The sequence below is a fragment of the Gopherus flavomarginatus genome, chromosome 1 (genome assembly GCF_025201925.1).
Source record: "Gopherus flavomarginatus isolate rGopFla2 chromosome 1, rGopFla2.mat.asm, whole genome shotgun sequence".
Classification (NCBI taxonomy): domain Eukaryota; kingdom Metazoa; phylum Chordata; order Testudines; family Testudinidae; genus Gopherus; species Gopherus flavomarginatus.
The window spans coordinates 369,015,313-369,036,687 of record NC_066617.1 but is presented as its reverse complement, the minus strand read 5'-3'; the positions used below and the strand labels follow the sequence as shown (position 1 = coordinate 369,036,687).

Sequence of the window (21,375 nt, the reverse complement as noted above, 5' to 3'; positions counted from 1 at the left end):
CATCCCCCCCTCCTTTCCCCCACCAATCCCTGGTGAGTCCAGATCCAATCCCCTTGGATCTTATAACAAGGAAAAATCAATCAGGTTCTTAAAAAGAAAGCTTTTAATTAAAGAAAGAAAGGTAAAAATCATCTCTGTAAGATCAGGATCGAAAATACTTTACAGGGTAATTAGATTCATATAGCCCAGAAGAACCCCCTCTAGCCTTAGGTTCAAAGTACATCAAACAGAGGTAAAATCATCTCAGCAAAAAGGAACATTTACAAGTTGAGAAAACAAAAATAAAATTAACACGCCTTGCCTGGCTGTTACTTACAAGTTTGAAACATAAGACACTGGTTCAGAAAGATTTGGAGAGCCTGTATTGATGTCTGGTCCCTCTTAGTCCCAAGAGCGAACAACCCCCAAAACAAAAAGCACAAACAAAAGACTTCCCCCCACCAAGATTTGAAATTATCTTGTGCCCTTATTGGTCCTCTGGTCAGGTATCAGCTAGGCTAGGTGAACTTCTTAACCCTTTACAGGTAAAAGAGGCATTAACCCTTAACTATCTGTTTATGACAGGACCCTATCCCTACTTTTCAGTTTATCTACCTCTCCCCACAACTTAGTATCATCTGCAAGCTTGCTGAGGGTGCAGTACACCCCAATGTGGGATAGATAGGCAGGAGCTTTTGTTTACAGAGCTGACATTTTGGATCCCCAAGAGAAATTGGAGGCTTTTCATCTTCCTCTCCCTTTCAACACGAGGGTTGCGCTGACTGAGTGTATGGCTTCACTCTGTATATGGAAAGGTAGAAACCTCCCAACCAGACTATGGCTAAGGTATTGTGCTTCTCTAACCAGCCCCCTCCACCCTGTACAATGCCCCTTCAGCAGATCCTGTGAGTAGTGGCTACTGTGACAGGCCCTGGTAGCACATCTCTGATTAACCTGTGCTAGCAGGGAGCTGGAGAGAGTCCTAGAGCAGTTGTGGAGGCACAGAGATTGGGGGTTGGAGGGGCGAACTACCAGTGGATCACTGAGATCTGAGCATAACTTTGGAGATCCCTGGATTCTGGGTCCCATTTTTCATTCCTCAGGGACAAGGGAAGGGACCTCCCCTTCTGGAACAATCCAAGGGAAATTTCCATATATGGGGCCTTTTCCAGTCTCTCTTCCCTGGACTGCACCCTGGGTTTACAATGCAGAAAAGAGGTTGATGAGAGAAATACGGTCCTACGTTATTATTATTATTATTACTATTATTTATTATTCTATTATTCCTTTTTATTTTAGCAAGACAACAGCTGTGACATCATGACTGTTAGCACTTGGCCGCCTCAAGGTAGCCATGTGACTAATCAGAACCACACGAACATTGCTGACTGGCCTGGATTCCAAGAATAGATCCTGCAGCAAGGCTTGCACTGCAGTCCAGTTGGGTAGGATCACCACCCATCCCCCGTTAATTGGCCTCCTAAAGTTTGCATTGGCCACGATGGGGTTAAAGCTGCTGCACAGGAAGCCAAGCAGCTGAAGTTCCCTGATGGCCAAGTGGCCCCCAAGGGAATGTGCAAACATGCTTCATAAAGCCACTTCCCTCTGTGTCTGAACAGATACTGCCTGCTGCTCATGCAGCCTCTCTGATGACTCCTTGTCCTTTAGGGTGAAGACTCGTGGTATCAGCAGCTCCCCTTCTAGCAGGAATTGGGTAAGTTGGCAAGTTTCACTATCTTTAAAATGAGTAGAGGAAAGGTTCTAAGCTGTTCATATTTGCAGATGATCTGTGCAGCAACAGAAGACTCAGCTGGGCTCCCTGAGTGAGTCAGTGATGGGATTGGAGGGCAGGCAGCACTAGGTAGCTTGCGAACCCCTCCTATCCATCTTCCTAGGGTCAATGGTCGGTTATTCAAGCTACACAGAAATCTGAGATAAAGCGAGGTTGGAGTGTGAAAACCCTGATGCTCCAAGTCAGGATTTTTCAAGGGCTCCCATTTCTAGAAATGCTGAAAGTTCTGGCCCGATCCTGCCAGAGGCTGAGCGATAGGAGACCCCATGGGATAACAGTGACTAGTTCCCAAATTGCCTCAGGTTTATTTGCTTCTGCAAATTTAATCAGCAAATAATTTTCAGAGGTTTTATTCTCTGCCTTTATTGTGAAAGCAGGAATTCAGAGCTGTGTTGCTCTGTGATAACAAGTCCGATAGGATATATTTCTGTTTCCTGACTGGCTGAGGGCTCTATAATTTCTTCCCTGTGGAGGCCCCTCAGAGTTACAGGGCAACCAGCATCTCTGCCTCCTCTCTGCTCTCTGAATTTCAGATGTCAGGTCTTGTATCTTGCCCTCTTCTGGGGTGGAATCCCATGATCCTCCCACCCTGGGCTACAGCACAGTATGTGTCCGAGAGGCTTTGGTGCACGTGGTCCTTCTCTCTGGGAGGCTCTGAGCAGTGGTGAGATGAGTGACCAGCCAGCCTTCTTGAACCAAAGTACTGTTTAATCTGAACAGCAGGAATAAAGTGTAACATGGGAGAATAAGAGGGTTTTCAGACAACTGCCTGTACATGTATCTGACCCCAAGCTCTCCCAATCTGACGGGGACCCAGGCTGGCCGAGGGCCTTCAGACATTCCCAGGGGTGTCTGTGTCTGTCAGTCTGAAGAGCTTCTCAGCAATAGTTGCTCCATCTCTGGACAGGCCCCCAGTCCTGGCAAAACAATTTCTTAATGTGGCTGTAGCCTGAGTTGTTTTTTTTTAAGTCTTGGAAGGGCTCAAAGCCTCCCTGATTTAGAACACAAAATATGTCTAATTATTGTGTCTTGAGGGGGAGGGGAATTTTTCCCTGGAAGCAGGTTATCTCATAGCTGCCTATTGCAGGGCTTCTTCCACCTCCCTGCAGCATCTGGTACTGGTCACTCGATACTGGGCTAGATGGACTACAGGTCTAATCCAGCCTGGCAGTGCCTATCTTTCTCTCAGTGTTGTAAATCCAAGACTATATTTTTGCTGATCTTCCTAAAGCTCCTTGGCATCTCTAGACGTGCACTGAGAGCAGAATGATGTTTCACTAAATATCATCTAGTCTCCTCTTCTTTTTTCTTTTCAGTAAGAAAAGTTAAAAATTCATTGGATCTGCCCAGTACATTATGTCAGCTGCCAATGACACCAAATTCAACTCTGCAGTGTTCCTTCTCACTGGGATATCTGGGCAGGAAGACGTCAATCTCTGGATCTCTATCCTCTTCTGCTTAATGTATGTTATTTCAATATTCGGAAATTCAGTCATTCTCTTCATTATAAAAACAGATTCAAGCCTCCATGAGCCCATGTACATTTTCCTTTCCATGTTGGCCATCACAGACCTTGGCATATCGATATCCACCATGCCGACAATACTGGGCATATACTTGTTTAACTCCAGGGAGATCAGCTTCGAAGCCTGTTTTGCCCAGTTGTTCTTCATCCATTCGCTTCAATTCATTGAATCCTCCGTGCTCTTGCTGATGGCCTTTGACCGCTTCCTCGCGATCCGTGACCCGCTGAGATATGCCTCCATCTTAACCCTGCCAAGAATAGCCACTATGGGACTGGTGTTTGCACTAAGAGGTGTAGCTGTAATATTCCCACTCCCATTTCTACTGAAAAGGTTCCAATACTGTGGAGCCAATGTCCTCTCCCACTCCTACTGCTTGCACCAAGAGGTCATGAAGTTGGCTTGTTCAGATATCACAGTCAACAGCATCTATGGCTTGTTTGTTACACTCTTAACAGTGGGACTGGACTCGCTGTTCATATTTCTCTCTTATGTGGTGATCCTCAAAACAGCGCTCAGCTTTGCTTCCAATGCAGAGTGCCACAGGGCACTGAACACCTGCATCTCCCACCTCTGTGCTGTCCTGCTATTCTATTCACCAGAGATTGGCTTGTCTGTGTTACACAGATTTGGAAAGGGATCATCTTCCTTGCTTCAGATTTTCCTGGGATACATCTCCTTGCTGGTCCCACCCCTGATTAATCCAGTTGTGTACAGCATGAAAAGCAGACACCTGTGTGCAAGGATAATCAGGGCATTCGTGAAATGACCATTCAGTTCAAGACCCAGCTGCAGCCCTGCTGACACAGGAGATGATAAACACAGACCACCTATTCCATCCTGGAGCCTTACATCCAAGACTACATGAGCTACTGATCTCTACTCTGTAGGGCGAGGTTCAGATGGGGTCTAATACCTGGAGCAATGGGAGCGGGGCTGGTGAGGGAGGACAGGGCACTGGGGGAAGGAGACCAAGGCTGGCAGCAGCATTTTCAAAGTGACGTGTTTGTTGGGAGACAGGGCACAGGAGGGATGTTGGCCCATAAATTGCCTTGTGGGTGGCTGCTCTGACCTCAGAATTCCTCTCTATACTCTCAATAAAGGGATGGGATGTGGATGTTGTTTCCCGTTACACCTGGTCTGTCACTGTCCAGTCTCTGGTTAAACATCCAGGGGCCATGAAAAAAGCTGCAGAGCTGTTCTGCAGTCACAGTCCTGGCCCTTCCTGAGCGCTCTGTGCGCTGTGTGATCCGTGGGGGCTGCTCCAACTGTGGACAGGGGCTATTCATGGGGCACAGTCACACATCCTTCCCCAGCGTCCTCAGGAAAGGGCTTGTGTCTGAGTCATGTCAGAGACATGATTAACACAGGAACCCCAGGAGAAGCCATTCAGGCAGCCCAGCCACTCCACGCCTGTTGATGGCTCTGCATTCAGCATTCAGCACAGAGTGCCCCCCATCTAGCCGCAATACCCCGGATGTGGAGCACAGCTGTGTCTGTGAGTGAGGGTCTGACACACAGGAGTCCTGGCAAGAGACTCTGGCCCATTTTCTGGCCATCTTCCCCCTTTGTTGGTGCTGCCCCAGCAATGCAAAGGGGTGGAAACAGGCCTTAGCTCCCTGACAGAGGCACTGCCAGCTCCTATCCCAGCCCAGCCCATTCAGTGCAGGATGGCCCCCCTTTCTAAAGGGAAAAGTGGGACACAGGCAGGAGCTCCATCCCCTCTGCAACCCCACCCTTCCCCCTCATCTTCCCCCAAAACCCGTCCACTAGAGAGGCCAGAAGCCAGAGCCAAGCCATGGTAAGTGCCGCCCAGAGAGAAAGGGTCACTTTGGGGAACCTGGAACCTCCAGCTGCCCTGGAAGGGTTGTGGGGACTTGGGGGAAAGAGGAATAGGGCCTCGTAGTGAGGGGGGCTAGGGCTTTCTCATCCCCCTCCCCACTGAGCAGGGGTGGCTCTAGATATTTTGCTGTCCCAAGCACAGCAGGCAGACTTCCTTGCTGGCTTGCTTGCAGGAGGTCCGCTGAAGCCGCGGGACCAGCGAACCCTCCGCAGGCATGCCACCAAAGGCAACCTGCCTGCCGTCCTTGTGGTGACCAGCAGAGCGCCCCCAGTGGCTTGCCACCTCAGGCACGTGCTTGGTGTGCTGGTGCCTGGAGCCGCCCCTGCCACTGAGAAGAGGCTTGCGCCACCCATGAGCTTCAGGTATTCACAGAATGGCACAGCTGGGAATTCAGACTTGGCTGGAGTGATCTGTGCTCCTGGAAGCTGTTACCAATGGGCAGAGGTCAGCCCAGCCCCCAGGCTGCTCTAAACTCAACTGAGGAAGACAGAGAAAAGGCCAGAGAATCAAACCACTTTAACTGACCCTTTGTCATCCCCACTCTCTGCAGCACATGGTGGAGCTCTGCTGGCACAGCACAGAATCCAGCCGGGCCTGTGAAAACTGAAAGGTGAGATTGCCAAGCAGTGTCTTGATTCCAGAAGTTGGGGCTTTAAGAAAGACAGGAAATGGTGCAAGACTCCTCATGAAATCCCAGGAGTTGGTGCAACTGGCCATATCTCAAGCGGAGCACCCACAAATGCAGGCACTGAGGGTTAGTTAATGGTCACAGAGTCCATCAGTTGAAGAGATACTGTTTCCCTCTGCACTTGGCTGCAGAGCTTCGTGTTGTAAGGAACAGGATTACACCACAGACAACTGGACACAACAGTGATGGGCTTGCAGAGCCGCTGGGTTCCTGAGGCACAGCTCAGAGGATCTCCTCCCCTAGTCAGGCATGAGATGCACACACTGGGTAAGCAAGGCCATGCACATTCTTAATAGACATGGGAGTGACCCAAGCCAAGCTCACATGCCTGCTGCTAGCTCTCTGTTGGACCCCCACAACTCCTCCCCCAATCTAGGTACCCCCAACTTGGTGATGATAATAATTTGGATGCAGGGTATGAGGTCTATCTCCAGTTTTAGAAAGGGTCTCACTGCTCATGGAGTGAGTCGGAGCCAGGATCAGCCCGAGGGGCTGTCCAGCAGGGCTCTGTTCAGCCAGGCAACTCTCTCCAGATCCTTCTGTCTCTGAAAGCACTTCCTGATTCCTACTCTTACTTCCGAGCTGCAGGAGGGGCCAAGAACTCCCTCGTCAAAGGGAGCTGGGCTGATGACAGGTCTCATCACCAAGGGGTGTTGGGAAGGGTTCAGATTCTCCACCCAGTACCCCAAATTGTCCTTATGAGTCACACAAAGCTGAAATCTCTCTAAGGAATATAGCTCTGACCCCAATTATTGTAGCGTCCGAGCACCTCACAATCACTAACATATTTACCAGTACAACCCCCTGTGCGGCAGGGCCGTGCTACTAACACCAGTGGGCGGATCCCAAGACCAGAAGACACCATTGTGATCACCTAGTCTGACCCCCTGTATAGAACAGGCCAGAGACCTGCCCTGAAATACTCCTAGAGCAGAGCTGTGAGAACAACATCTAGACTAGATTTAACAATTGTCAGTGATAGAGAATCTGCCATTGCCCTTGGTAAATTGTTCCTATGGTTAATTACCCTCATAGTTAAAAAAATTACGCCTTAGTTCCAGTCTCAATTTGTCTAGCTTCAGCTTCCAGCCATTGGATCCTGTTATAATGTTCTCTAGCTGATTGAACGGCCCATTGTAAAATATTTGTTCCTCATGCTGGTATTTACAGACTGTGATCAAGTCGCATCATAACCTTCTCTTTGTTATGCTAAATAGATTGAGTGCCTTGAGTCCATCACTATAAGGCAGGTTTTCTAATCCTTTATTCATTCCCATAGCTATTCTCTGACCCCCCTCCAATTTAACAACTTCCTTCTTGAACTGTAGACACCAGAACTGGATCCCGTCAGTGGTTACACTGGGGCCAAATACAGAGGGAAAATTACCTCTCTATTCCTACTTGAGATGTCCCTAGTTGTACATCCCAGATTGCACTCACTTTTTGAGCCCTAGAACCGAACTAGGAGTTGACGTTCAGCTGATTATGACTCCCAAGTCGTTTTCAGAGTCACTGTGTCCCTGGATTGGGTCCCCCATCTGGTAAGGATGGCTGGCATCCCTTGTTCCTAGATTTATACCTCTATATTGAGCCGTATTAAAACACTCATTTTTGTGGCACAAAGGAACTAAGTGAGTTGCCCAAGGTCACAGGAGAAGTCTGTGGAAGAGCCCGGAATTAAGCCAGATCCCAGGGTAGCACTTTAACCATGAACCATCCTTCCTCACTGGGGCTAGTGGCTGGGGAGGGGGCAGCTGTCAGCTCAGCATGCTGAGATTAGCAGAAACAGAGGGAATTAAAGCCTGTGACGTCACAAAACAGGAACTCAAGAAGAATTCCTTTGCCAGATTATAATGCAGAGTCATGCTTTCTCCTGAATCAAATTCTTTTTTTTTTTGGACCCAATTAACTTTTGGCCTTTACAACATCCCTTGGCAATGAGTTCTGCAGGCTGGCTGCACGTTGTGTGAAGAAATACGTCCTTTAATTTGTTTTAAATCTGCTGCCTATTAATTTCATTTGGTGACCCCAGTTCTTGTGTTATCATAGAATATCAGGGTTGGAAGGGATCTCAGGAGGTCATCTATCCACCCCCCTGCTCAAAGCTTATGAGGAGGATTAAATAGCACTTCTTTATTTACTTTCTCCACACCAGTCATATCCCCACTAAGTTGTCTCTTTTCCAAGATGAAAAGTCCAAGTCTTATGGGTCTGTTAATCTCTCCTCATATGGAAGCTGTTCCATATCCCTAAACAATTTTGTTGTCCTTCTCTGTACTTGTACAGTTCAGATGTATCTTTTTTGAGATGGGGCAACCGGAAGTGCAGGCAGTATTCAAGATGGGGGCGTGCCAGGGATTTGTACTGAGGCAATCTGATATTTTCTGTTTATTATCTATCCCTTTCCTAATGGTACCTCACATTCTGTTCAATCTTCTTTGACTGCTGCTTCACCATAAATGGAGGATTTCAGAGAACTATCCCCAGTAATACCAAGATCTCTTTCTTGAGTGGTAACAGCTAATTTCAATCCCATCATTTTGTATGTATCATTGGTATTATGTTTTCCACTGCACATTACTTTGCACTTATCAACAGTGAATTTCATCTGCCCTTTTCTTGCCCAATCCCCCAGTTTTGTGACTTTGTAAGCTGAGTTACTGGGTGGACATCTGAATATCTGAGTTCTCATGTGTTGACAGAAACCACTGTCCTTGGGGCTCTAAAGCATTCCTGCCTGATCTGAGGTTTCTGCCTTAGCTGTTAGCTAAACTTTAACTATTGCTTGACATACGCTAGTCAATAAAAATCAGGATTGTCACAGTAGAATCACAGAAGATGAGGGTTGGAAGAGAATCCCAGACTCTTACCTTCCTTGGGGAGTGCCTCCTGGGGCTGCTCTTGGGCCCTCCAACCCCCTGCCCAGTGCAGGTGGAAGATCTGGGGTCCTCACAGAGCTCGCTGTGTAGCTCTTATGATCCTTGGGCTCTGGCTTCCAGCCTGGCCTGTGAGCAGAGCCTTGGAGGAAGTCGATGAGCAGGGGACAGAGCCATGGGGAGAAAAGATGGGGCAGGAGCCTCAGGAGCAGAGGGGGAGCAGGGGTGGAGCCTTAGGAGATGAGGGGGAGCAGGGAGGAGCCTGAGGAGAAGAGGGGGAGCAGAGGTGGGGTTCACAGAGGGGGCTCCTGCCTCTGACTCGCTTTTGCCGTGTGAAATGGTGGTCACCTGACACTGCATGGGCTGGGTGGGGCTAGGAACTAGCTGTGCCTCTGTGAGGAAGCTGAGGCCTGTTTCTACCCCTTTGCGAGCAACTGGTGCCGGAGAGGGAACCCAGGCCTGAGTCTCCTGCCAGGACTCCTGTGTGTCACTCTCATTCACACATCCAGCTCTGCTCTGCCTCGGGGGCATTGCAGTTGGCTGGGGCTGGGCTCCGTAGGTGTGTGGTGTACAGAGCCATCAACGGGGGAGGGGCTGCCTGAGTGGATTCTCCTGGACTCCTGTCTCTGATACGACTCAGTCACAAGCACTTGGCTCAGGGGGTAGGGAAAGGGTGGGTGGTCCGTGCCCCTTGAATAGCCCCTGTCCACAGCTGGTGCTAGGGGCTATTCAAAGCACCAGCGCACCAAGCGCCTGCCTGGGGTGGAAAGCTGCAGGGGGGCAGCCTGCTGGTCGCCATGAGGGCTGCAGTCAGGCTGCCTTCAGTGTCATGCCTGCGGGAGGTCCGCCGGTCCCGCGGCTTTGGCAGCAATTCAGCAGTAGGTACTCTGAATCCGCGTTACCAGTGGACCTCCCTCAGGAAAGCTGCTGAAAACTGCCTGACTGCCATGCTTGGAGTGGCAAAATACACAGAGCCGCCCCTGGCTGGTGCAGTCCCCATGGGTCACTGAGAACCCAGAGCCCTCAGGAAGGGCCAGAACTCTGGCTGCAGAACAGCTCTGAAGCTTTTTCGTAGCCCTGGGATATTTCACCACAGATGGGACAGAGACAGGCCAGGTGTAATGGTGAACAACATCCACGAACCTTCTCTTTATTGACTGCATCAACAGGAATTCTAAGGTCAGAACAAACACCGACATGGATCATTGTGGGTGAACATCCCACCAGTCCCTGGGATCTCCACAATCACAGTCGCTCTGTAAATGCTGCTGCCTGATTTGGCCTCCTTCCCCAAATGCACTGTCCTCACTCACCATCCCCTCTCATTCCACTAGGTCTTAGACCCCTTCTGAATCTCTCTCAACAGAGTGAAAATCAGTAGCTCATGTTGTCTCAGATGTAAGCATCCAGGATGGAATATGACAGGTTTCAGAGTAGTAGCCGTGTTAGTCTGTGTCCGCAAAAAGAACAGGAGTACTTGTGGCACCTTAGAGACTAAGGTGCCACAAGTACTCCTGTTCTTTTTTCAGGATGGAATAGTGGTCTGTGTTTTTCATCTCCCATGTCAACGGTACTAGAGCTGGGTGACAAAATTACACTTCACTTGATGAACACCCTGATTACCCTTGCACGAAGGTGTTTGCTTTTCACTCTGTACACAATTGGGTTCATCAGAGGTGGGACCAGCAGGTAGACATAGCCCAGGAGAATCTGAAGCAAGGGAGGAGAGCTCTTCCCAAACCTGTGTAACACAGAAAGACCGATCATTGGTGTGTAGAAGAGCAGGACAGCGCAAACGTGGGAGACACAGGTGTTCAGGGCTCTGACACGCTCCACGTGAGATACAATGCTCAGAACTGTTTTGAGGATCATCACATAAGATAGGAGGATGAGCAATAAGTCCAACCCTACCGTGGAGACTATTATGAACAAGCCATAGATGCTGTTGACTGTGATGCCGGAACAAGCCATTGTCATGACCTCTTGGTGCAGGCAGTAGCAATGGGAGAGGACATTGGCTTGACAGTATTGGAACCATTTCAGGAGAAAGAGGAGAGGGAATATTAAGGCCACCCCTCTTATCACACACACCAGTCCCATCTTGGCTATTCTTGGCAATGTTAAGATAGAAGCTTATCTCAGTGGGTCACGGATCGCAACAAAGCGGTCAAAGACCATCAACAAAAGCACAGAGGATTCAATGAACGAAAGTGAGTGGATGAAGAAGAGCTGGGCAAAACAGGCATTGAGGCTGATCTTCCTAGAGTTAAACCAGAATATGCCCAGTATTGTGGATATGGTGGCTATCGATAAGCCAAGGTCTGTGACGGCCAGCATGGAAAGGAAAACGTACATGGGCTCATGGAGGCTTGGATCTGTTTTTGTAATGAAGAGAATGACTGAATTTCCTACTATTGAAATAACATACATTAAGCAGAAGGGGACAGAGATCCAGAGATGGACGTCTTCCTGCCCAGGTATCCCGGTGAGAAGGAACACTGCAGGTGTGAATTTGGTGTCATTGGCAGCTGATATAATGGACTGGGCAGATGCCGAGAGTTTAGAACTTTCCTTCCTGAAAAAAAAAAGAACAGGAGACTAGATGGTATAGAATCATAGAATCATAGAACTTTATGGTTGGAAGAGACCTCAAGAGGTCATCTAGTCCAACCCCTGCTCAAAGCAGGACTAACACCAACTAAATCATCCCTACCAGGACTTTGTCAAGCCAGGCCTTAGAAACCTCTAAAGATGGAGATTCCACCACCTCCCTAGGTATCCCATTCCAGTGCTTCACCACCCTCCTAGTGAAATAGTGTTTCCTAATATCCAAACTAGATATCCCCCACTGCAACTTGAGACCATTAGTTCTTGTTCTGTCATCTGCCAGCACTGAGAACAGCCAAACTCTATTCTCTTTGGAACTCCCCTTCAGGTAGTTGAAGGCTGATATCAGATCCCCCCTCATTCCTCTCTTCTGCAAACTAAACAAGTCCAATTCACTCAGCTTCTCCTCGTAAGACATATGCCCCAGCCCCTTGATCATTTTCGTTGCCCTCCACAGGACTGTCTCCAATTTGTCCACATCCTTTCTTTAGCGGGGGCCAAAAACTGGATGCAATACTTCAGGTGTGGCCTCACCAGCACCGAATACAAGGGAATAATCAGTTCCCTTGATCTGCAAACAACGCTCCTACTAATGCACCCCAGTATGCCGTTAGCCTTCTTGGCAACATGTGCATGCTGCTGACTCATAAAAAGCTTTTCATCCACTCTAATCTGCAGGTCCTTTTCTGCAGTACTACTGCTTAGCTAGTCGGTCCCCAGCCTGTAGCAGTGCAAGGGATTTTTCCCTCCTAAGTGCCGGACTCTGCACTTGTCCTTGTTGAACTTCATCATATTAGTTTTGGCCCAATCCTCCAATTTGTCTTGGTCACTCTGGACCCTATCCCTACCCTGCTGCATATCTGCCTCTCCCTCCAGCTTACTGTCATCCATTAACTTGCTGAGGGTTTAATCTATCCCATCGTCCAGATCATTAATAAATATTTAACTAGACATCTTTCTGCTCTCAGTGCAAGTCTAGAAAGTCCCAGGGGCTCAAAGTACATCAGCAAAAACATAGTCTTGGATTAACAGCATTGATGGGAAGATGAGCACTGCTAGAATTTATCAAACCTGTACTCCATCTATCCCAGTATCCGATGGAAAGTTCCTAATGCTTCAGTGGAAAGTAAAAGATGTCCTGCAATAGGCATCTATGAGTTAAGCTTTTCCCAGGGAAAGTTTCCCCCTGACACCCACTAGTTGGACATATTCTGTGGTATAAAACAGGAAGGTTTATAGCACTTCCAATACTTTTTTAAAGTAATCCTCACTTCTGTAGTTTCTGGTTACTCATATAAACATCCAGTTCCTCTTTGAATCCTACTAAACTGTTGGCCCCACTGATGTCTTGTGGCTGTGAGTCCCACAGCCTACTTAAGCACTGTGTGATTTTACAATTATGGCCTTCTCACAGACTCCCTTTCTGGCCCTGCACTTCTATGCATGGCAAATGCATAGTGGAAACAGTCATATTTATCTTTGCAGCACATAGGATACATACTTACTAGCAGGTTCTGAATTCAATAACAGTGACTTCAAAGGTGTAGCTCCAGTATTACATGTGTACATTCAGTGAGAACCTGTCTCTGTTAATTTACCGTTAACAAATGCTCCTGGTGTTACACTCTTACCCCCAAGAATCCCTCCAAGAGAAACTGAAGTGGTTTACCTGCTCAGCGTTGGCTGAATCCAGAGAGTTTGATCATCCTATAGGTGTCTCTTCATCCTCACAGGACCTGCATCCTCTCCCCATGCAAGGGTCTGTAGGTATCTGGTAAGATACAAGCTCACACAGACAGTTGCTTCAGCTGGGCAGGGGAAGGGTTGGTGTCACAAAAGGGTGAATAGTGCAAACATTAGTTTTGCACTTATATACAATTGAGTGTGCCAGTTACTTCAGCCATGTTTGTGTAACAGGGGTTTGGATTAAATTATTTATAACCATTATTACACTCCCCTTTCCTGCACGTCGGCTCTACTCTTTCCCAAAACAAAGACCACTGGTTCTGTTCTTGCAGGAGCAAATAAACCTGAGGTGATTTGGAAAGTATTTACTGATATTTTGTGGGGTCTTGTCTCCCTCAGCCCCTGACCGGCTCGGGCTCAGAGCAGACGGCTCCTCTAGAAATGGGATCTCTGTGAAATCCTGACTTGGGGCATCGGGTTTTAACACTCCAACCTGACTTTGAATCTCAGATTTCTGTGTTGCTTGAGTAATCCAAGGACAATGGGGACATATAGCGGAGGGTTTCCCAAACTACCTAATGCTGCCTGACCTCTACCCCCGTCACTCCAACAGCCCAGATCTGTCACGGCGCAGAACATTTGCAAATGTAAATAACTTTCAGGTTTACCGTTCACTTTGCGTTTAAAATATAGTGAATCCTACCAACGTACCCAATGCCTGCTATTTGGGAAACCGCTGACTCCAGAGGTCTTCAACCTAAAGGACAAGGAGTCATTGGAGAGGTTTCTCAGGTAACAGGCAGTATCTGTTCAGATAGGGAGGGAACTGTCTTTATGAAGCACGCCTGCACATTTCCTTGTGGACCACTTGGCCATTAGGGAACCTCAGCTGCTTCTTTTAGTATGCACCATGTTTAACGCCCCTCACAGCCAATGGCAAACTGCAGACGGCCAAATCACAGGGGATGGCTGGTCATTCTTCCCAACTGGAGTGCAATGCCAGCCCTGCTGCAGGGTCTATTCCTGGAATCCAGGCTTGTCATCACTGTTCCTATGGTTCCGAATAGCCACATGGTTACCTTAGGGGCAGCTGAGTGGTAACAATGATCACAACTGTGATCTTGTTGAAATAAAATAAAATAGAATAATAATAATAATATAGGATAAGATTTCTCCCCGACATCCCCCTTTCTGCATTACAAACCCAGGGTGCAAGCCATTGAAGGGAGAATCTTCAAGGCTTCGTAGACTGAAATTTCTCTTCTCTTTTCAGTATGGGAGGTCCCTTCCCTTCTCTCTGAGGAGTAAACAAATGGCCACAGGTTCCCTGGGGAGATATTTTTGGAGATTTTTAAGAGCAGGTTAGACAAACACCTGTCAGGGATGGTCTAGATAATACATAGTCCTGCCATGAGTGCAGGGGTCTGGACTAGAGAACCACTTGAGGTCCTGTCCAGTCCTACAATTCTCCCTGAGGAATAACAGGGAGACCCAGGATCCAAGGGGCCCCAAAGTTATGCACAGATCTCAGTGATCCAATTGAAGCTAAGCGCACCAACGCATAATTTCTGTGCCTCCACAACTGTTCTAGTACCCTCTCCAATTCCTGGGCTAGCACAGGTTCATCAGAGATGAGCTACCAGGGCCTGTCACAGTAGCAAATGTCTGCAGGATCTGCTGAAGGGGGCATTAGATTTGCTGGTGGCCATAATACCCCAGCCATAGACTGGGCAGAAGGTCTCAACCTTTACATTGCCAGAGTGAAACCATAGACTCAGTCAGTGCAACCTTTTTTTGTTATGAGGAAGAGGCGGAAGTAAAGCCTTCAATTTCTTTTGGGGATGCAGGCAGCTGCAGCTGAGCAACATCATGGCAACTGAGCTTTCAGAGAAAAATAATCAATTTTCTATCAAAACTCACACCAAAAATAATGGATGAAAAAGGAAACATTTTATTTTGGGTCAAAATTTGTATGGGGGGGAAAAAAAATGTTTTCCAGACCAGCTCTAGCTCAAACCATGAGATGGCAGCACTAGCCCCCCATTAGCCTCTCACATTGAGCAACTCCTGGAAGTCTGCTAGGGTGGGGCTATGCCAGCTCTGAAACAGAGGGAGTTTCTAGCCATCAGTGCTTTAGAGACACCCAGAGCATGGGGCTGTATCCCTGACCATCCCATCTTGGCTAATAGCTATTGATGGACCTATCCTCCATGAACTTATCTAGTTTTTTTTTGATCAGTAATACTTCTGAATTTCACAACATCCATTGACAATGAGTTCCACAGGTTGACTGTGTGTCATGTGAAAAAGTGCTTTCTTTTTTTTTTTAAACCTACTACCTGTTGACTTCATTGGGTGACCCCTGGTTCTTGTTATGGAGTAAATAACACTTCCTTGTTTACTTCCTCCACATCACTCATGACTTTATAGACCTCTGTCATATCCACCATTTGTCCTCTCTTTACCCAGATGAACAGTCCCAGTCTTTTAAAGCATTCATCACCTGGAAGCTGTTCCATACACCTTAAACATTTTTGTCGCCCTTCTCTGAATGTTTTCTAATTCAAATATATATTTTGTGAAATGGGGCAACCAAACTGCAAACTGTATTCAAGGTGTGGGTATACCATGGGTTTATATAGAGGCAATATATTTTCTGTCTTTTTATCTATGCCTTCCTTAATGGTTTCCAACATTTTGTTGGCGTTTTTGATCTCTGTGGCACATTGAGTTGATATTTTCAGAGAACTATCCACAAGATCTTTCTTGAGTGGTAACAACTGATTTAGACCTTATAATTTTTTCTGTATAGTTGGGATTATGTTTTCCAATGGCATTACTTTGCACTTATCAACACTGAATTTCATCAACAATTTAATTGCCCAGTCACCCAGCTTTGTAAGATCCCTTTGTAACTCTTAATAATCAGCTTTGAACTTAACTATCTTGAACAGATTTTTTTTTAATCATCTGGATATTTTGCCACTTCACTGTTTACCCACTTTTGCAGATCATTTATGATTATGTTGAACAGCACTAGTCCCAGTACAGACCTCTGTGGGACATCACTATTTACCTCTCTCCATTCTGAAAACTGACCATTTATTCCTACCCTTTGTTTACTATCTCTTAACCAGTTACTGATCTAGGAGAGGATATTCCTTTTAATCCCATGACTGCTTACTTTTCTTAAGAGCCTTTGGTGAGGGACCATGTCTAAGACTTTCCGAAAACCCATTGCAATATATGCCCTGGATAACCCTTGCTCATATGTCTGTTGACCCGCCAAAAGAATTCTAATAGATTGTTCAGGCATGATTTCCCTTTGAAAAGTCATGCTGATTCTTCCCCAACAAAGTGTGTTCATCTATGTGTCTGATAATTCTATTCTTTCCTATAGTTTCAACCAATTTGCCTGGTACTGAAGTTAGGCTTACTGGCCTGTATTGCCAGGATCACCTCTGGAACCTTTATTTAAAAATCAGCAAATCACTCAGTCCTTTCCTCTTCAGTGGCACTTTGGGGGAGCCCAATCATTTTTCCCCTTTTTTTTTTGCCACTTAGGATGGCAAATAGCTGGAACTGGCCCTCAGCACAGCACCATTTCACAAGAGAGATCTGGGTCCCTCCTGAAGCTTGGCAGTAAGAACGAGCATTTGGATGTGCTCTCAGAGAGTGAAGGATCTGAAGAGCATTGCCTGAATGGACAGAGCCCTGCAGCGATGCCTGTCTCTCAGCTCTTGATGCTCACTCTCTCCATAAGCAATGATAGCCGCTTTAGCGCTGCAGATAGACCTCAAATCCTGCATTCCAGTTTCCATCAATACCAAGTTTGGGTTCACTGGATCTGGGTAGGGGATGGTGTGAGTCCAACAGAGAGCGAGCCGCAGGCACTTGGAGCTGGGCTTGCGTCACTCCCCTTTCTATTAAGAGTGTGCATGGCCTTGATTACTGCTTATGTGCATATCTCATGCCTCAACAATGGGAGAGAACATATGAGCTCGTACCACAGAATCCAGTGACTCTTCAAAACCATCACTGTTATGTCCAGCTGCCTGTGGCATAACTCTGTTCCTTACCACAGAGGACTCAGTACCCTTGTACAGAGGGAAAAATCATCTGTGTCAGTTTGTGATGAGAAATATCCACTAACTAAACCTCAGTGCCGGCCTTCTGCAGGAGCTCTGCTTGAGATACGGCATCAGTGCCAGCAACGGGGATTTTACTGGGATTCTCACACTAGTTCCTCTCTTCTTAGAGCCCCAACTTCTGGAATCCACACACTGTGCAGGAATCTCAGCTTTCAGTTTTCTTACAAATTCTTAAAAAATGAGTTGTAGAAAAGCTAGAAATCCTGAATCAATTGCATCCCAAAAGGCTGAGAAATCAAAGACACATGAAAACAAACCCCACATTAGTGTATTTTTAAATCTCATTATTTTTAATCCAATCTCATTATTTTTTAGAGGTGTGACTCATAATTGTTGAAGGGGGCTTGGCGATACTGCGTACTTAGTTCAAAAGATCTGAACAGCAAGCAGCAAAAGACACAAAAATCAACATGATTTTTTTTATAAAGTACATCAGAAGCAGTAAGCCTGACAAGCAATCAATGGGGCCACTGGACGATTGAGGTGGTAAAGGAGCAGTCAAGGAAGATGAGGCTGTTGCCAAGAGGCTAAATGAATTCTTTGCATTGCTCCTCGCTTTAGAGAATGTGAGGGAGATTCCCACACCTGAGCCATTCTTTTTAGGTGATACATCAGGGCCTCAGATGTATGGAGAAAACCCACATGTCAGGTGAGTTGGTGGCCTTGGGGGCAATAGGTGGTAAGTGGGAGGAGACTGTGGGGTGAGAAGAGGGAGTGGGGGGAATTTGGGATGTTCAGGACTGTGGTGATCAGAGAAAGAGGTGACTTCCCTCAGCTCCAGAGCTGCAGCTTCTGGGGAGAGATGGCCCTCCTTCCCAGCCTCAGCTGGGTGGAGGAATGAGGGCACATCCACTGCATTAGAAAGGTAACAGTACTGATATTAAAATATGAGTTGTGTGCTCTTATTTGTAGCACAAAAAAAACATTAATTTTTTTTTATAGAGAGCTTTTATCCAAGTATTGGTCTCAAGTGGCAGTGGGAGAGGTCTAGGTTGAATATTAGGAAAAACTTTTTCACTAGTAGGGTAGTAAAGCACTGGAATGGGTTCCCTAGGGAGGTGGTGGAATCTCCTTCCTTAGAGGTTTTTTAGATCTGGCTTGACAAAGCCCTGGCTGGGGTGATTTAGTTGGGGAATTTGTCCTGCTTTGAGAAGAGGGTTGGACAAGATGACCTCCTGAGGTCCCTTCCAACCCTGATATTCTATGACTGTATGATTCACAAGATTATCTCTTTGTGTCATATAGTAGAGAGGCATTTTACTGTTTAATTTATCAGTTTTTACTAAAACCTCTGTGGCCAGTTATGACCGCGGTACAGTCTCGGAGCTGGTTTAACTGATGAGCCCTGAACAATTCAACTGGGCAAGCTGCTGTTCTAGGGGTGACACAGCCAGCGTTTCCAGGCCCTGTTATCATCCAACATGACAGCAGGTGGTTCCAACCACCCAAATGAGTTACCTGAGTGCTTTACCTAAGCCATTTATGCACAAAGAGGAGACAACAGCCAATTTACCAGCTCCCCAGCCTTACACCTTTGCTGCAGAATAATCCCAGGATTATACCATTTTGCACTGCACAGGTATCTGTACAATCTGAACTCGTTAATAGAGGTCACTTTCCCCTCAATGAATCATAGAATCTTAGTGGATAAGAGTTTGAGGAGACCTCAGGAGGTCATCTAGTCCAATTCCCTGCTCAAAGCAGGACCAACCCCAACAAAATTATCCCAGCCAGGGCTTTGTCAACGTGGGCATTAAAAACCTCTAAGGAAGGAGATTCCACCATCTCCCTAGGGAACCCATTCCAGTGCTTCACCACCCTTCTAGTGAAACAGTATTTCCTAATATCCAGCCTAGGCCTCCCCCACTGCAACTTGAGACCATTGCTTCTTGTTCTGTCATCTGCCACCACTGAGAACAGCCGGACCCCCTTCAGGTGGTTGAAAGTAGCTATCAAATCCCACGTCACTCTTCTCTTCTGCAGACTAAACAATTCCAGTTCCCTCAGCCTCTCCTCATACGTCATGTGCCATAGACCTCTAATCATTTTCTTTGTCTTGCACTAGACTCTCTCCAGTTTCTCCACATCCTTTCTCTAGTGGGGAGCACAAAACTGGATGCAATAGTCCAGATGAGGCCTTACCAATGTTCACTTCCCTCAATCTGCTGACAATGCTGCTACTTATACAGCCCAAAATGCCATTAGCCTTCTTGGCAACAAGGGGACACTGTTGACTCATATCCAGCTTCTCATCCACTGTAACCCTTAGGTCTTTTCTACAGAACTGTCGCTTAGCCAGTTGATCCGCAGACTGTAGCAGTGCATGGGATTCTTCCGTCATAAATGCAGGACTCTGCACTTCTCCTTGTTGAACCTCATCAGATTTATTTTGGCCCAATCCTCCAATTTCTCTAGGTCACTCTGGACCCATCCTGACCCTTCAGTGCATCTACCTCTCTCCACAGCTTAATATCATTCGCAAGTTTGCTGAGGGTGCAGTACACCCCAATGTGGGATAGATAGGCAGGAGCATTTGTTTACAGAGCTGACATTTTGGATCCCTAAGAGAAACTGGAGGCTTTTTATTCAGGGCCACCCAGAGGATTCAGGGGCCAGGGGCAAAGCAGGGACACGGACATAAAAAAAAAGGCACCATCTGCTGCGGTGCTCCGAGTCTTCGGTGGCTGCGGGTCCTTCACTCGCTCTGCGTCTTCAGTAGCATTGAAGGACCCGCTGCCAAAGTGCCGCCGAAAACCCAGAGCGAGTGAAGGGCCAGCCAACAAAGTGCCGCTGAAGACCCAGACTGCCGGCAGGTGAGTAAAAATTAAAATGGTGCCTCTAGCCAGGGAAGGGATTCTCGGCCATGACTCACGGGGCCTGTATATGGAAAGGTAGAAACCTCCCAACCAGACTATGGCTAAGCTATTGTGCACATCAGATCCTCTACCCAGCCTTCTTATCTCTGTACAACCTCATCCGTGTAGTAAAACATCCCTTCACAGGATCCTCCGGGCAGTTCCTACTGTGACAGGCCCTGGTAGCACATTTCTGATGAACCTGTGCTAGCAGGGAGATGGGGAGTATCCTATTGCAGTTGTAGACGCACAGAGATTGGGGGGTTGATGGGCCTAGCTAGCAGTGGATCACTGAGATCTGTGCATAACTTTGGGGATCCCAGGATCCTGTGTCCCCCTTTTCATTCCTCGGGGAGAAGGGAAGGGAACCTCCCTCCTGGAATGCTCTAAGAGAAATTTCTTTGTATGGAGCCTTGTGGAATCTCCCTTCCCTGGCTGTTCCCTGGGTTTGTAATGCAGAAAAGAAGCTGCCTAGAAAAATCTGGTCCTATATAATTATTTTTTATTATTATTATTATTATTTATTATTTATTTTATTTCAGCAAGATCAAAGCTGTGATATCATGACCATTACCACTTGGCCACCCTCGAGGTAGCCCTGTGACTAATCAGAACCACGTGTACAGTGAAGACAAGCCCGGATTCCAGCAATAGAGCCTGCAGCAGGCTGGCACTGCAGTCCACTTGGGTAGGATCACCACACATCCCTTTTTAATTGGCCTTCGGAAGTTTGCATTGGTTGTCAAAGGGTTAAAGCTGATGCACACTAAGCCAAGCAGCTGAGGTTCCCTAATGGCCAAGTGGCCCCCAGGGGAATGTTCAAACATGCTTCATAAAGAAACCTGCCTCCTTGTCTTAACAGATACTGCCTGCTGCCTGTGCAACCTCTCTGACGACTCCTTGTCCTTACGGTGAAGACTAGTACTGTCAGCGGTTCCCCTTCTAGCCGGATTTGGGTAAGTTGGCAGGTTTCACTTTAAAATGCAATATGAAGGGGAGAAGCTGAAAGCTGTTTCATTTGCAGAGATTCTGTGTAGCAGCAGAGGACTCAACTTTCTGAGTCACTCAGTGACAGGGCTGGAGGACAAGCAACACTAGGTAGCTTGGGAACTCCTCCCCTACATCTGCACATGCTCCATGGTGGGTTATTCAAGCTACATTGAAAACTGACATTCTAAGCAAGGTCAGAGTGCTACAGCCCCGATGCCCCCAAGTCAGGGTTTCTCAAGGGGTGCCATTTCTAGAGGTGCCGTGTGCTCTGGGCCCAATCCTGCGCAGGGCTGAGCGAGAGGAAACCTCAAGGAATATCATTGACTACTTCCCCAATGGCCTCAGGTTTATTTTTTCCTGGAAATATAATCAGCAAATAATTTTC

At 47.2% G+C, this 21,375-nt stretch overlaps 1 protein-coding gene and 1 pseudogene across 1 annotated transcript; one reads left to right on the top strand and one right to left on the bottom strand.

Annotated features, from left to right (window-relative positions):
* Nucleotides 1-3,124: 3,124 nt before the first annotated feature.
* On the top strand, nt 3,125-4,063 carry LOC127039205 (olfactory receptor 51G2-like). Its single transcript, XM_050932560.1, has one exon. The coding sequence runs from the start codon at nt 3,128-3,130 to the stop codon at nt 4,061-4,063; it is 936 nt and encodes a 311-aa protein (XP_050788517.1). The 5' UTR covers nt 3,125-3,127.
* A 6,237-nt stretch (nt 4,064-10,300) lies between these two features.
* LOC127032462 (olfactory receptor 51G2-like) lies at nt 10,301-21,173 on the bottom strand (annotated as a pseudogene).
* Between the last annotated feature and the right edge of the window lie 202 nt (nt 21,174-21,375).

Coding starts and splice junctions, on each gene's coding strand:
- LOC127039205 (XM_050932560.1), top strand. CDS start 3,128: ATGTCAGCTGCCAATGACACCAAATTCAACTCTGCAGTGTTCCTTCTC.